The sequence below is a fragment of the Excalfactoria chinensis genome, chromosome 17 (genome assembly GCF_039878825.1).
Source record: "Excalfactoria chinensis isolate bCotChi1 chromosome 17, bCotChi1.hap2, whole genome shotgun sequence".
Classification (NCBI taxonomy): domain Eukaryota; kingdom Metazoa; phylum Chordata; class Aves; order Galliformes; family Phasianidae; genus Excalfactoria; species Excalfactoria chinensis.
In genome coordinates, this window is record NC_092841.1 from 8509550 (window position 1) to 8524532 (window position 14983).

General features: G+C 66.7%; 1 protein-coding gene across 5 annotated transcripts in view; it reads right to left on the reverse strand.

Moving 5' to 3' along the window:
* BAHCC1 (BAH domain and coiled-coil containing 1) overlaps positions 1-12175 on the reverse strand; it is a 30384-nt gene extending 18209 nt beyond the window's left edge. Inside the window, exons 1-10 of one of the 5 annotated variants that reach the window (XM_072351621.1) lie at positions 11995-12171; positions 10683-10944; positions 4703-4882; positions 3904-4026; positions 1829-3496; positions 1652-1757; positions 1323-1531; positions 1073-1231; positions 562-752; positions 62-419 (exon numbers count right to left, since the gene is read on the reverse strand). In XM_072351621.1, coding sequence (XP_072207722.1) covers positions 62-419; positions 562-752; positions 1073-1231; positions 1323-1531; positions 1652-1757; positions 1829-3496; positions 3904-4026; positions 4703-4882; positions 10683-10842 — 3154 coding nt within the window. In that variant the 5' untranslated portion in view covers positions 10843-10944; positions 11995-12171. Of the gene's footprint in view, positions 1-61; positions 420-561; positions 753-1063; positions 1232-1322; positions 1532-1651; positions 1758-1828; positions 3497-3903; positions 4027-4702; positions 4883-10682; positions 11496-11994 lie in introns of those variants that run through there. The other 4 variants (XM_072351619.1, XM_072351616.1, XM_072351620.1 and 1 more) reach the window with 4 other exon arrangements.
* Between the last annotated feature and the right edge of the window lie 2808 nt (positions 12176-14983).

Here is a 14983-nt window from a genome sequence, read left to right on the forward strand (position 1 = left end):
GCAGCGCTCAGAGTGAGCTCAGCACCCATCCCCACCTCCTCCTCGTCCTCAGTGCCCCTACCTGGCTCCAGGGACTTGGGGTAGTCTCGGGGCGGCTGTCCCTCCCCGCGCTTGTCCTCGCCGTCGCTGCCCTTGCTCTGCACGGGGACGGGGCTGTCAGCTGGGGAGCGCGGGGCCACGGCGGAGCTGGCGGTGGGGCAGACGGGTAAAGTGCAGGGGGCTGTGGGGAGCGCCACGGGGCACTTGGCTGGGTGCCGCAGGGCCGGGGAGTGGCAGCAAGGGGATAGCTTGGGGGGCACAGGCGCCGCCGAGGACATGCCCTTGGCCGGGGGGTTTAAGGCAACTGCTTTGTGAGAGGGCTTGAGGGGCTTCTCGGGACCCATGTCTTCCAGCTCCAGGGGCTGCTCCTCCGGCTTGCGCTGCAGGGAATGAGGTCAGCATGTGTCCCCGCAACGCATCCAGCCCCGCATCCCGCCCAGCAACATCCCACCTCACCGTCCCAGCCCCAGGTCCCAGCCCCAGGTCCCACACCAGCAGAACCCCCACACGTCCCCGCGGCACCTGGACGTGAGCCTGGCGCTGGATCTCGAGGGCCTGGGCCGCCCGCTGCTGCTGCAGGGCGTAGAGCTCCTGCTGCCGCAGGAACTGGGAGCGCGAGTACACAGGCAGCTGCCCCGTGTGCTGCAGGTGGGCGCCGGGACCCCGGCCTGGGTACATGGGGGGCCACAGTGACGCCTGGTCCATCACGTCAGCTGCAAGCAAAGGGGGGGGGGTAGGGGAGGAGTCAACCGTGAAGCCAAGAGATGGTCATCCTGCAGACCCCAAAGGTGCATCTCCTCTCACCCTGCACCCCCCAAGGGGACCCCCCCATCTCCCATCCTTGCACCACAGCAGCACCCGCATGGATTCCCCCATTGCCAACTCCTGCAATCCCCCAGCACAGACGAGGACCTGGGATGGGGTCATCCTGCCCTAAAGGTGCACCCCTGGAATCCCACCTCTCACCCCTGCACCCCCCCAAGCACAAAGCGAGGGTGCCCCGCAGTCACCCCCCCGCACCCACCAGCCTCACCCAGCGTGTGGGGGGTGCCGTGGGCGGGGGGCTCGGTGGGCAGGATGACGAGCTGGGTGGGGGGCTCCTGGGAGAGGGGGAAGACGGGCTGCATGGTGCTGGGCATGGAGGCGGGGAAGGCGGGTGGCAGGTTCTGGTGCAGCGCGGGGTGGCCAATGCCTGAGGAGGGGGGAGAGGGGCAAAGGGGGGCTGTCAGCAGCGGGGTGAGGGGGGCAGCCCCATGCTCCCATGTCCCCCCCGTGGCACCGACCGTAGGAGTGCCCCCCCATCCAGATGGAGGGGCTGCGGGTGCGGGGCAGCCAGTGCGTGTGCGCCGGGTGTGCGTGGGCAGCCGGGTCCCCCCCGAGTTGCCCTGCTGGCAGCGAGGAGCCCCCCGCCATCATCAGGTGGGGGGTGAGGTCTCCGGGACAACCCCCTGAGGGGTGCATCCGTGCAAACTCCACCAGCTCCTTGTTGTCCCTGCGGGGAGAAACAGACCAGGGTGGCACATGGCACCGCGTGGCACAGTGCCATGCTCAAGCGGGTGACACCGTAATGGGGAACCCCATGCCCATCCTCCCTCCCTGGTGTGGCACTCACTGGAGCAGCAGCTCTCGTCCTGGCAGCCCCAGGCGCTCCTCGCAGAGCCGTCCCCTCTCCTCCTCTGCCTCCAGGTCGATGACATGCATGGGCCGCGCGGTGCCGGCTGGGAGCAGACAGACAGGTGAGTATGGCCCCAAAGGGACCCCCAGCCCACCCCGCGCCCCAGCCCTTTACCTTTGATGCCAGCAGCCGTCCTGCCCTGCCGGCTGGACCCACTGCCATAGGAGGGCTCAGGACGGCTCAGCGTATCCTTCTGCCGTGCCACGGCCACAGCAATGCCCACCGGTGGCTGCCGCACCTCACCCTCTCCGTGCCCCAGCTCGTGCTCTCGGCTTCGGGCGCAGTCCGGCAGCTCTGGCTGCCCCTTGGCCGGGGGGGGAAACTTGGCATCCTGGTGGGCACAGCTGCCCTTGATGCCGCCCAGCCCCACAAAGGGAGCTGCCTTCTGACCCACGATAAGTGCTTGGTTGCTGTACTTGAGGAGGTTCTTCATGGCTGAGACCTCATCTGGGGGGGTGGGCATATCCTGGCTCAGCACCGAGCCCTGAGTCATCAGTGCAGCCTGCTGCAGACCCGTTCCAAAGGGGTCCAGGTAGGAGCCCTTCCTCTCCTCCGCCATGCCCATGGGGGGGCCCTGGCCCTGCACGCCCCAGGGGGGCAGATGGGGTGCGCTGTAGCCCAGCGAGTTCAGCTCCAGAGCTTTGCGCTGACCCTCAGACTGTTCCGCCTCGGTGCCGTGCTGCTGGTGTCGGATCCGCGCCACCTTCTGCGGGGGGGGCTCCTTGGGGCCCTTCTCTAAAGTGCAGCAGGAGGGGCCCAGCTTGGCGCCCAGCGGCTCGCCGTGGTGTGGGGCTCGGGCGCAGTCCGGGGCAGGCGGCACCTCGAAGTACCCCTTCTCCAGGGCACCCTTGGGTGGGGGGCCGAGGGCAGCATAGGGGTTCCCTTCGGCCGCCCCCCCGCCACCGCCCCCCAGGTACTCCAAGCCCTTCAGCCGCGCACCAGGGCCGCCCCACTCCATCCTGCGCTCGGCTTTGCCCTCGGCTTTGCCGTGGTGGAACGCGGCCCCATAGGCAGCGCCGGGGGCTTCGGTGTCTCCGTGCCGTTCCTTGCCCTCGGCGCGCTCCATCCCACAGCCCTCAGCCGCCACCTGGAAGGAGCGGCTCTTGTCCGTCAGGTGTCCCACCGAAGGCACGAAGGTGGCACCGCTCAGCTTCAGCTCCCGCCCGCCCTTCTCCGGCAGCGGGCACAGCACATCGGGGCCGGCGTGCAGCTGCAGACAGGGGAAGGAACCAGCAGCCGCGGTGCCAAGCGGGGCCGGCCCGGCGGGCACAGCGTAGGACACGGCGTGGTGCAGCATCTGCCGCCGCTCCAGGCACTCGCCGTACGCCGGGGGGGCTTCGGGGGCGGCGGGCTCACGGCACGGCTCCTTGGCGCAACGCACGGCACGGGGCAGAGCGCTGCCGGCACAGCTGGGGAGCGCGGCACGGCCATCACCCTCCAGCCCCTTGGCACCCAGCAGGCAGGAGGGCAGGTGCTTGGTGCCCGCCCGGGGTGGCAGCCCCTCCTTGCAGTGCCCCTCGGGTGGCACCGGCAGCACGGCGCGGTGCCGCTCTTTGCCATCGTCCTCCTGCACCCGTTCCTTGCCGTCCGCTTTGCTCGCCTTCTCCTTGGCCGCCAAGAAGCGGTCGTAGTCCTTGGGGGTCTTGGGCACGGGGCCGGCGTCGCGCTCACGGCTGCAGGAGCCGGCAGGGGGGCCGGGGGCGGCACGGGCGATGCCGGGGAAGCCGTGGCCGGTGGGGAGCAGGGCGGGCTGGGCGGGCAGGTTGCGCAGGTAGAAGTTATCTGTGGGGCGGGGGGAGTGGGTCAGCCCCTCCAGCACAGCGCTGTGTGTGTGTGTGCGCACCCGCGGCTGTGCCAGCGCCCCACTAACGAGGGGAGGAGCGTGGGGAAAGGCACGGCCTAATTAAGCTCCATTACCCACCCAAACAATGTTCCCTATTAAGCGCCCGCCACAATATTTTGAGAAGAGAGAGTGGCAGCTGGGCCGGGTGCCCACCACCCCGTGCCCGCGGCACCGCTCCATCCCCGGGCACACAGCACCTGCTCCAGCACCAGCCGTCTGGGGGCACACAGGGATGAGCACCTTGCACACGGCTCCGGGCCATGCAGCCCCCACGCTCCAGGATGAGTCCCCCACAGGCACCGCAGTGCCATCCCCAGTGCCACACCGGTGCCACCCCGGTACCTGCCTTTCTGGCTCTCATAGAAGCGGTGCTGGCTGTAGAGGACATTGCTGTTCCCGTGGTGGTCCAGGTGGCTCATGGGCAGGAAGGTGGATGCCAGGCTCCCGGAGAAGCGGGGGTACCCCGGTGCTGTGGGGGTGCAGCAGTCAGGGGGCAGCTCATCATGATGCACACAACATGCGTGCCTCTCCGTGCACGCTCTGCCCTCACATTGCCGCGCAGGGTTCGTGACCCCATCCCAATACACACCCCCTGCTCAGGGCAGCCCGGCACAGCGTGGAGCTCCCCAACCGGGCCGAGCCGTCCGTCAGCCGCGTGTGCTGCCCGGTCCCCCCCGGCCCCCCCGGCGCGGCACACAGGCCCCGGCACGCCGGCAGCCAGCTGGCAGCCGCTCAAACTACCAGCTGGGCTGGGAGCCAGGGCCCCGCGCCAGCACCACCGCCCCAGCCTTAACTCTGTCGGCCCCCGCTCAGGTGGGGTCGGGGCAGCGGCGTGATGGGGGGGCAGCGCAGAGCTGCCCCCTCCCACCGCAGCTGCAGCTCATCAGTGGTTCCCACCATCCCAGTTCTCTGCTGCACATGCAGCACCCAGGGGTCCCGCAGCACCTCTGGCATCCACACAGTGCACACCGGTGCCATGAGCTGCCCGGGCCCAGCCCAGCTCTTTGCACGGTGCTGGGGGACAACACCTTCATCTGCAGCCCCGCAACACCCCCCGCATGCAGCACACCAAGCCTCATCCCACCCTGGGAGGGGGGGTCTGTGGGACATGCTCCCCTCTGCACAGCGCCCAGGTGCGCACTCACCTTCATGGGAGTGTGAGAACCAGATCTGGGAGGTGCCGGAGTGTGGCCCATGGAAAGCCGGCTCTGGGGGGGAGGCAGTGGGGCCCGAGGGGTGGCTGGGAGCCCCCGAGCCCAGGCTGCCACTCAGGAAGCTCCCCATGAAGGATGAGGCCGGTGCACTCCCCATCAGTCCGCTCCCTGCTGCGGGGTGAGAGAAGACAGTCAGGGGGTGCCCTGTGCCTTGCAACCACATCCTCAGCTCCTGCTGCTCTGGTACAGTCGCTCACCCCCTGTGCTTGCACACCTGTGCACAGACAGACACCTGTTGTAGGGCCGCGTGTGTGCAGCATCCCTTGTGCACGGACGCTGCTTGTGTGCACACAGCTTCTTGTGCACACATACATCTCATGCACACACACTTGACTGCAGTTCACACTCCCCGGGGTGTGCAAGGCACAGCAGAACTGCACGAGAGGCACCCATGCCCTGTGTGTGTGCAACACATGCACACGTGTGCAGCTCCCTGTGACCCCAGCACTGAGCTGCTGTGGGCAACCCCTTGCCGTGCCGTGCTGTGCCAAGCCAAGCAGATGGGGCACACAGAACCACGCTGCTCCCAGTGGGGCAGCTGACAGCCGCAGCAGCCGGAGCGCTGCCAGTGCCCAGGAGGCGGTGACACAAAGGCCGGGGATGTGGGGACAGGATGCGGGGACAGCCCTGTGAGCAGGGCACGGCTCCTTGGGGCAAGGCTGGTGCATCAGGCACTGCCTTGTCAGCGTGTATTTGTGTGTGTCCATAAACACGTGTGCAAAGAGGACAGAGCAGCAGAGAACAAGGAGGGCAGAGGGCAGCCCCCGCCCTGCGGCCCGGGGGGCACCGAGCGCCCCACAAGGACACCCCTGCGCGGCTGTTTGGGCCAAGCCGTGAGGTCATGGTGGAAACATCGCAGCCAGTAGCCAGCGGCCCCTCCGTGCTTGGCCCCGCTCCTGCCTGCATGTGTTTGCCGACGTGGGCTGGCGGGGCCGTGGCCGTTCGGCCCTTCCCTGGCTCGGCACAGCTCGGCACGGAGGCCCGGTGCTGGCCGCCCGCCCGGCCGGTGCAGGAAGTGATGCTTTGCTTTCTAAGCCTGCCCACGCTCCCCGGCTAATCCTGCCGGGATGCCTCTGGGATGAGTGTCGGGGATGTGGTTTCAGGCAGCTCGCTCCTTCCTGCGCCGGCCGTCGGGGCCGCGTGGGTCGGGGGCACGGCCCTGGGAACGGCCCCCATGCCCGGGTCGGGACGCGGCACCGCGGTGACGGAGCAGAGGGACGGAGCTGGGAACGGCAACACAGTGAGCTGAGCAGGAAGCCGAGGGTTCCAGAAGGAGCCTCTCCTGGAAGCTGTGAAACAGGCTGTAAAAAACACACAGTGCGCACACGCGGGGCCGGAGCTCACCCTCCCTGCGCGTCCCACCCATGACTCACGCCCCCTGGCACGGATGGGTCCCCAGGCGCACGCAGGCCCCCACGTTCCCACCCCGCTCGCACGCTCGGCTCTGCTCACAGCCCTTCCCACGGCCTCGGCTCTCCCAGTAGGGGCTGAGGGGCTGCTGAGGCCGTGCAGAACTCCTCTCACCCCACACAGCACAAAGCAGCGGGTGCCATCCTGCACCCCCACGGCCGGGAACTCCCTGGCATCGCTGCCCCTACACCAAGGCCAGCGCTGTGACTCAGCCCTGCAGGCACCGCTCCCGGCTCTGCACCGGCACCAAACTCCCCACACTGGCAGCCAGCGGGGCCAGGACTCAGGGCACTGTGGGTCATCCCCATCTGTGCCAACAGCACACAGTCACCTGCGTCCCACTGCCACTGCAGCGTGAGCAGGGAAACTGAGGCACGGTGGGAACATACGGTCAGACTCGGGATCCCCCAATCAGGGCTGGACTTGATAGAGGAAAGGGTTAAAAGCAGAGCACAGCGCACTGCGTTCTGATCCCCGGCCAAACCGCGGGGGCCGGGAAGCCCTGGGGGAGCGTGGGGGCTTTTCTGCAGGACAGCCCTGAGCCACCACCGGGGTCACCGCAGCACCGAATGCGCCCAGCCTCAGCGCGACCCGCAGGGACGGGCAGCGGGGGGTCAGGAAGGGTGTGAGCCCCCCCCAGCGCCGCACTTCGCCCCCGCGCCCAGCCCGGAGCAGATGGGAATGTGTTGGGAAGATGGAAAAGTTTCCCCTGGTGGTGAGCGGGGCCGTAGGACGCTCCGGCCACATCTGCTCCGGCTGAACCGCTTGCTGGGTGCCTGCCCGGAGCGGGGCGCGGGGCCACGGGCACACAACCAAAGCAGCGCTGCCGGGAAAGGGAGGGGGTCCCCGGCCGTGCTCCCACGCAGCATCACTCCCTCCCTCCTTCCCTCCCTCCCTCTCTGGGAAGGCCCCGGCTTTTCCCACGCCCCATCACTCCCAACCTCACCGAGGCACGGGGGTCACGCACACCCTGCCCCTGGACAAGGGTCAGCCCCTCCAGCCCCCATTGGGACTCAGTGGGGGCAGGAGGACACGGCGCTGTTAGAGGGGCATTGCTGTCAGCACGGTGTCCCCGGGGCTGCCCCTCATGTGCGGCTGCGACGTGCGCACCCCATGGGCTAGGGTTACTGCCTTGGCTATTTCAGGGCTGGAACATTCCTAGCGGGGCCGGGGCTGAGGCCGGGGCTGCACGGCGAGACGCAGGGCTGCAATGGATCCCCTCCCCCTGCTGGGGTCACCGGGACAGCACACACGGGATGTGGCACGTGGGGCTGAGGGCACAGCAGAGCCCCAGACCCCTCTCTGGGGACACCCCCCCCCCACACACACACAGCCCCATCCTCATCCCGGCACGATGACAACACCGCGGTCATTAATAACCCCCTGTCTGACAGACAACCCCAGAGGTGCCACTGCTGCCCTTGGGGACCCCGCTGTTAGAGATGCCCCCCCCCACACTGCATCGTGCTCCCCACCGTGTAAAGCTCTTTCTAACCCAACGTGGCCCCTTTAAATATTTGGCAAATAGGAAATAAGTGTAATATAATTTCCCCGCCGTTATAATTTAAGATTAATCCATATTGTTATGGCACTAAATAAATGCCGTAATATTGAAACGCCGTTCAAATTAGCTTGACGGAGTGCCAGAAGTACAATTAAAATGTTATCCGATGGGTAATCACAAGGCAGTCTCTCCGTGCTAAGTGCCACTTGCAATCTGTCGTCTTTTGACGGAGGGAAGGGGAGGATGGAGCAGAGCAGGGGCTGCACGCCGGGCTCTCCACGTCGGCACGCGCTGCTCCATGCGCTGCTCCATGCACGCTGCTCACAAGGAGGGTGCAAACCCCTTGCACGATTGAAGCACGCTGCCGGGCGCGTGGCTGTTGTGCACCGTGTACCCCCTGCACCGGGGAGGCCATTTTGGGAGCAGCTCCGTGCCCTGCAATAGGACGGGGCTGCAGGGAAGCCAGGAAGGTGCGGGGCTGTGGGTTCCCTCCCGCTCAGCTCCATTCACCCCGTGCAAATTCCCTCAAGCGATAGGTTTGCAAACCTCACCCTATACACGCACGGGGGTCCCTGTGCACAAAGCGGAGGCGAAGGGAGCAAAGCGCTGCACTCCTCCTATGGGTCACAGCCGGGCCCTGGACACCCCGGGGGTCCCAGCAGGGCCGGGTGCTGCCGGTGCCGGGTTGGAGGCGCAGCTCCGTGTCCATCTGTTTCGTTTTACGGAGCGGATAAAGAAGAACTCCAAGAATGAGATTATTGGGTGAGTGTTTATTTACCCGCTATCGCGGGCAGGAGGGAGGGGCCGCAGTTCAAAGCCCGTGCGAATCTTTGCAAAGTCACTCCCAGCGCCAAACCTGCTATTTTTACGTCCCTCCAGCTCTGCCCGCTCTGCTGTCGCGCGGCGCTGCCTTCGGCACGGGGACACCGAGCTGCTGCGTTGGGGGGGGGAACTGCAGCCCCAGGCCTTTCCTTTGGGCTCAGCCCTGAGCCCCCAGCGTCGTCCCCAAGCCCCCCCTCCGGCCCACGCTATGGGGCCACGGCCTGAGTGCCGGAGGACAAAGGAGAGATAGATGGGGGGAAGGACACGCAGCCACTCCCCCCCCCCACTGGTGGATCCCAATCCCACCCCGTGCACAATGAACCCAAGAGATTCGGGTTTCTCAGCATCCTGCTTTCCTTCTCCCCCCACACGTGTTGTGCTCTCCAACCCCCCCCCCCCCCCGACCCCGCCGTAATCTGCCGCAGAAGTGTCACTAATAAGGAGTAGACAAGTTAATCTCAAAATCTGTTTTAACTTTGACACCTACTTTTCAGAACGTCGAGCAATCCCGGCACTGCAGCCCCCGCGGCCCCGGATAGACGCAATCCCAGCCCCACGGCGAACCCCTCCAAGCCCCCCATTGTGGGGCTACGAGGCCAAACCAGAGCCCCTCCAGCTCCACCTGTTTTAGGGCCCATCCCTGCCCCTTCGGCGCCAGGGGGGAGAAATGCATTCATTGCTCGGCCCGAGCCCGGAATGCAGCACACAGCTGTGGGGAGGAGAACGCAGCGCCGGGGCTGCAAACTGCACGGCGGCACCGGGGGTGCAAAATAGCAGCTGGGTGCAAAGCAGGAGAAGGTTGCAAAGCAGGAGAAGGTTGCAAAGCAGGAGAAGGTTGCAAAGCAGGAGAAGGTTGCAAAGCAGGAGCGGGGCCACGGAGCAGCACCGCGAGCACGGACTGCGTGGCTGGGATGCAGAACGGCAGCGCACGGCCGGGTTGCAAAGCGGCACCGCGACGCAAAGCAGCGCAGGGCTGCAGCCCGGCCCCGGCGCAGCCGGGATGCAAAGCAGTGCAGGGTTTGCAGCGTGCCGGTGCTGCAGAGCAGCGCGGTCCTGCTGGCAGCACAGCACTGTGCCGCCGCGATCCCGGCCGTGGCTTAATCCATAAACGCGTCAGAAGGGCAAAAATCGCAGCCCTGACGCCGCTCCGGCCGCGTTTCCCCCCTTCAGTTCACCCTGGGGGTGCTGCCCGCTCACCCCCCCCGCCCCCCATCCCCATATCAATGTGGCTGAGCCCCCCCAGGACCGTCTCACATCCCAAAGCGGCCGATATCCGCCACAACCGCGCGGCCCGCAGCGACACCCTTCACCAAACAACAAACCCCATTTCTCCCCCCACCCCGTTTCTTCATTCCCTTCCCTTTAACCCCCCCCCCATCTCAGGGCTCCTTCCAAACCCCCCCAGCCTCACTCAGCGGTGTCTCCTGGGAGCTGTAGTCCGACCCGGGGCCATTTGGTGCCTGCAGTGCCGGCGCTGCTCGGCTCCGTGCGGCAGCAGAACGGCTGCGGTGCCAACAGCACCGAATATATTTTTAGCTCTTTCTGTTGTTGGTTTTGGCTTCTTTTTTTTTTTTTCTTTTTTTTTTTTCCCCTCTTTTATTTATTTTTTTTTCCTCCTTTGTTTAATTTTTATTATTATTGTTATTATTATTTTTAATTCAAATTAATTAGAATCCAAATAGCAGCCGGTGTATTTTTAGCCCCGGCTCTGAGCTACGCCCCGCAGCACCGCTCTGCTTTCGGGCTCCGATATTTCCACCCCCCTTTTTCCCACCCCGTGGCCGCACTCACAAAGCGAAACCGCTCCGGAGGGTCCATTCCGAGCCCCCCCCCCCCCCCACCTCCCATTCCGCTCACCCGTATCCCCCCCCCCGGCGCGGCCCGGCCGTGCCCCCCGCCCTAATCCACGCACTAATTGTAATCCCATTACAGCGCAGCGAATTCGAGCCGGGCAGCAAAACGGCGACGGGGGGCCGCGGCTCCGCTCCCCCCCCCCCAGCACAACGCGCACAAAGCCGCGCTCCGCCACATTCTTTTTCGACCGTCCATAACGGCGCCGTTGTTCTCCCCGCATCACCCCGCGCCCCTCTTTAGGATATCGCTATTATTAATATTATTCCTAATTGTTATTATTTCCCCCCCCCCCCAATTGAATTCTCCCTCCCCATCGCTGACCTGAGTGCGTGGCCATGGAGATGGGCGCGGGGAAGAACTTGGTGGGCTGGAAGGGGCCGGGGGGCGCCGAGCCCGGGCCGCGCCCCGCACCGTGCCGCTGTCCGAGGCCGCCCCGCTCCGGCAGCAGCCGCGGGGCGGGCGCGAAGTCGCGGCCGTCCATGGCGGGGCCGGGCCGGGGCTCTCAGCGCCGCTCCGGGCCGGGCCGGGCGTCGCGGGGCCGCGCAGCGCTGGGCCGGGACCGCGGGTTCATGGTTCTGCGCTCCTGGGGAACGAGAGAGAAAGCGGAGCGTGAGCGCGGCCTGTGCGCACCGACACCCGCATCCCGGCTTTCCCCGCCGCACGGACCGCGCGGCCGCCGATGCGATCCCCGCCGATGTCCCCGCCGCTCCCGGCTCCGCGTTTCCCCGCCGCTCCGTTCCCCGCTCGTTCCGTCCCCGCTTCCCCCGACCCTCGATCCCGGCGGTCCGTCATTTCCCCGAACCTCCGTCGCTCCGCCGAACCGATTTCGCTTCCCGTCCCGTTTCCCGGCCCCCATTTCCCTTCTTTCTCTCTCCCCGTCGCACCACCCGCCGTTTATTTTTCCGCTACTCCCCGTTTCTCCCACACGATCCGACCCCCCCCCAACAGCTCCACGCCGTCCCCGCTGCCCGGTGGAGCCGCTCGGCACGACCCGATCCCCGCGGTTCCATCCCCGGTTCCTCCGTTCGGGCCGCTCTCTTTCCCTTCGCTTCGCAGCCCGCCGCTCGGAGGCCGCACGAAGCGCCGGGGCCGCCCGGTTAACGGGGCCCGTCGGGGCATTGTTCTCGGGCGGCGGCGGTAGCGGCGGGGCCGGGCCGATCCCGCGGGGTGGCGGCACCGGGGGCCGGGCGGGCGGCGGCGGCGAACAAAGAGCGGAGCGGAGGAACCGGGACCCGGCGGCTCCTCCCGAATGCGGACGGCAACGGGGAACCGGGAAAGGGGGAAAGAGAGAGAGAGAAGGGGAAGGAGGCGAAAAACAACGTGTGTTAAAAGCCCCGACCGGGAGCGGAGCAATGAAAGGAAAAAACCCCGACGGGAAAAAGAAACGCAAAAGAAAAACCGACGCGGGGAGAAGCGAACCCAGCGCGCAACGCAGCGCGCGTTTATTTCTTCAAGGCGGAAAAATAAAACCGAGAAACGATGTAAAATCGAAACGCGAAAAAAACAAAAAAAAATTAATAATAATAATAATAATAAAAATAAATTAGAATTAAAAAAAAAACCCCGAAACAACAACAACAAACAACCACCACCAGCCGCCCCGCAGCGCCGGTTCCAAGCGCCAGTTACTTACGGGAGGGGCGTTCCGGGCCACGGCGGAGCGTTGCGGGGCGGCCCTGGCGGGGTGCGCGCGGAGCTCGGCCGGTCCCCGCGCACTGTCCGCGCACCGGCTGCTCCTGCAGAAAGGGAGCGGGGGCCCCGCCGCGCCTCCCCGCCCGCCGCGCACTCCGCCGCGCGACGCGCCCCGCATGCTAATAAGCGCGTGCCGCGCGCGCGCCCCCTGATTGGCCGCCGCGCGGCGCTCGCGCCCCGCCGGCCTCCCCCAACCCCCCCCCCCCCCCCCCTTTAACCCCCCCCCCGCTTTTTTTTTTCCCCTCGCCCCCCCCCCCTCAGTTCACTCCCCCCCCCCCCCCCCCCCCCCTCCCCGCCCCGCGGCGCGTTGCGTCAGCGCCGCCCCCCAATAGGCTGGCGCCCCGCCAGGCCGCTGCCAATCGGCGCTCGGTGGGGGCAGCACCGCGGCCCGACGGCGCCGAATTCAAGCCCGAAGGATGAATGGGGGGGGGGGAAGGGAGGGGAGGGGGGGAGGTTTGAGGCGCGCGCGCGGGAGCGCGGAAAGGCGCGCGCGCGGGAACGCGCGAGGAAAGGAGCGCGCCGTCCCGCTGTGGCCCGGCCCCTCCCGCCCCTCTTCCCACGCGTGCGCCGTGCGGCGCTGGGGGGTTGCGGTGCGTTGCGGGGGGGGGCGGCGTCGCGCTGCTGCTGCGTCGTAACCTCCCCCTGCAAAACAACAACCGCCAGGAGCCCGTTTGTTTGTGCCGAGCGCTCCTTCCTGCGGGGGGGGGTTGCGGACCGCCCAGCCCCGCAGCGCCGTTCCGCTCCCGCTCCGTTTGACCCCCCCCAACCCGGCACCTCGAGGGTTAACCCCGCCGCTCTGCTCCCCCCCCCCCCCCAACCTCCCGCCTCCTCCTTTCACTTCCGCGCGCGCGCCCTCCCCGGCGCGCTCTCGCGTCCCCCCCCATCTCCTCCCTCCTCCCCCCCCCTCCCCTCCCCTCCGTGGGCGGCGCTGATTGGCCGCCCGCCCGCCCGCCCGCTGTCAATCACGCAGTGTAAACACGGCGCCCAATTGGCCGCGCGCCAGCCCGCCCCGCGCCGCCCGCACCGAGCGAACGGCGGCCGCGCGGTTTCAAGGCGGCCCGCGGCCCTGCGATGAAAGCGGAGCGGCGGGGCCGTTTCCAGGCTCCCCTTCATCCTCCCCCCCCCCCCCCCAACCTTCCCCCCCCCACTCCCCCCCCCCCCCACCCCCATCCCCATCCCCAGGCGGACGCCGCCACCGCGGCCGGTTCGGAGCCGGGAACGGAGCGGTGACCGGGAGCGATGTGCGGTAACGGAGCGTGCGTGCGGCAACGGGGGGAACCGCGCGGTAAAGGGAAGGCGGTGAACGGAAGGGAACGGTGCGCGGTTATGGGGCGTTATGCACGGCAACGGGGAACCGGGCAGCGTTATGGGAAACGTAACCGGGCAGGATCGTGCACGGCGACGGTGGGAGCGGTGCGCGGTACCGGGAGAGCCGTTCGGGGCCGTTCCGGGCCGTTCGGGGCCGTTCGGGGCCGTTGCGGCTCAGTCGGTGCCCGGAGCGCTGCGGAGGCTCCGTGCGGTGTCAGCTCCCCGCGTCCTGCCTTTATCCGGGGAATAACAGCGTTGAAACGCGCTGCCGAACCGCACCGAGCGCTCCGTTGGCGCACCGGGATCCAGCGATACCCAGCGGGGAAACGGCCGCCAGAGCCCCGAGAGCAGCGGGAACGTGCGATGGGAGCGACAGCCCCGCACGTGAAAACAAACCCTTTGTCGTTAATGGACGTTTCTTTCCCCGCAGCAGAACGCACCGAAGCCGGGAGAAACCGGGACGGAGCGGCGCAGAAGCAGCGCAGGGCGGTGGGTAATGGTGCGTGTATGGCCGCGGGGCTGGGAAACGGGAGGGAATTGCTTCGGCTTACAATAGATCTATATGCGATAATACAACGGGATGTATTTATACGAAAGGTTTAAGTGAAATAAAGCCGAGCTCTGAGCCTTTGGTGCTCCCAGCGGTGGCTCCGAGCCCCGCATCGCTGCGGTGCTGCTCCGTGCGGTGCCGATCCCGGCGGGATAATGAACGGTGCGAACCAGCGTGGGTTCATTAAAGAGATTTTAATACCCAGCGCATCCTGATCTGCGCCTTTGTCTGCACCCGGGGCGGCGCTTTGTTGGGGCCGAACCGGGCCGGGCCTCGTGCTCCTTGTGCGCCCGCAAGGAACAAAGGAGAGCCCGGAGAGCAGCGCAACGTCTCCTTTGTCCGCGGCTCCACCCGGCGCTGTTCGGTCCCTGGAGCCATACAGGGCTCCATTGCACTGCACGGCAGCAGCCCCGAAAATGGGGCTGGTGTTGGGGTGTAGGAAGGCTGCTGCGTTGGCACCCAGCTCTGCTGGCACCTGCCTCCTTCCCAGAGCTCCATTCCAGCATCCCCGCCGTGCCCTGCTCTGCTCCAGCAGATCCTGCTTTGGGCCTTGTGCCATTTATCCCCATTCTCTTGTATTCCTCCCCGAGGGAACGCCTGGCTCCAGCTGTGCCCTGGGTGCAGCGCCGCGCTCCATGCGCTCCATGCACTCCATGCACAAAGCTGCCGCTGTGTCACCAGCCTGGGGACATCGCCTCCAAAGGGACCTTGTGCCGAGCCCCCCTGCGGGCTCCCTGCGGCTCTGCAGACCCCTCCGGCTCAGCACAAGCGGTGAGAGACAGCCTTGTGGTCAATGGGGGCTGGGGGACACACAGCTGCGGGTTTGGGCCACTGAGATGGGGACGGAGCTGCCGTGTCCTCACGTCCCAGGGCCCGGCCCAGCTCTGCGTTCTGCTAATGGCAGAAGGGCAGCTTTGTGCTGTGCTCAAAAAAGGCAGCTGCTGAACTCCTATTTGCTGTCCCATTGTATCGGACGCGGTAATAATCGGGTTTGCTAATGCAGTCGTCGCTACGATGTGAAAATCCTACTGGAAAATGTATTAGAGCAATTATCCGTCTCACTCCGCAGCCG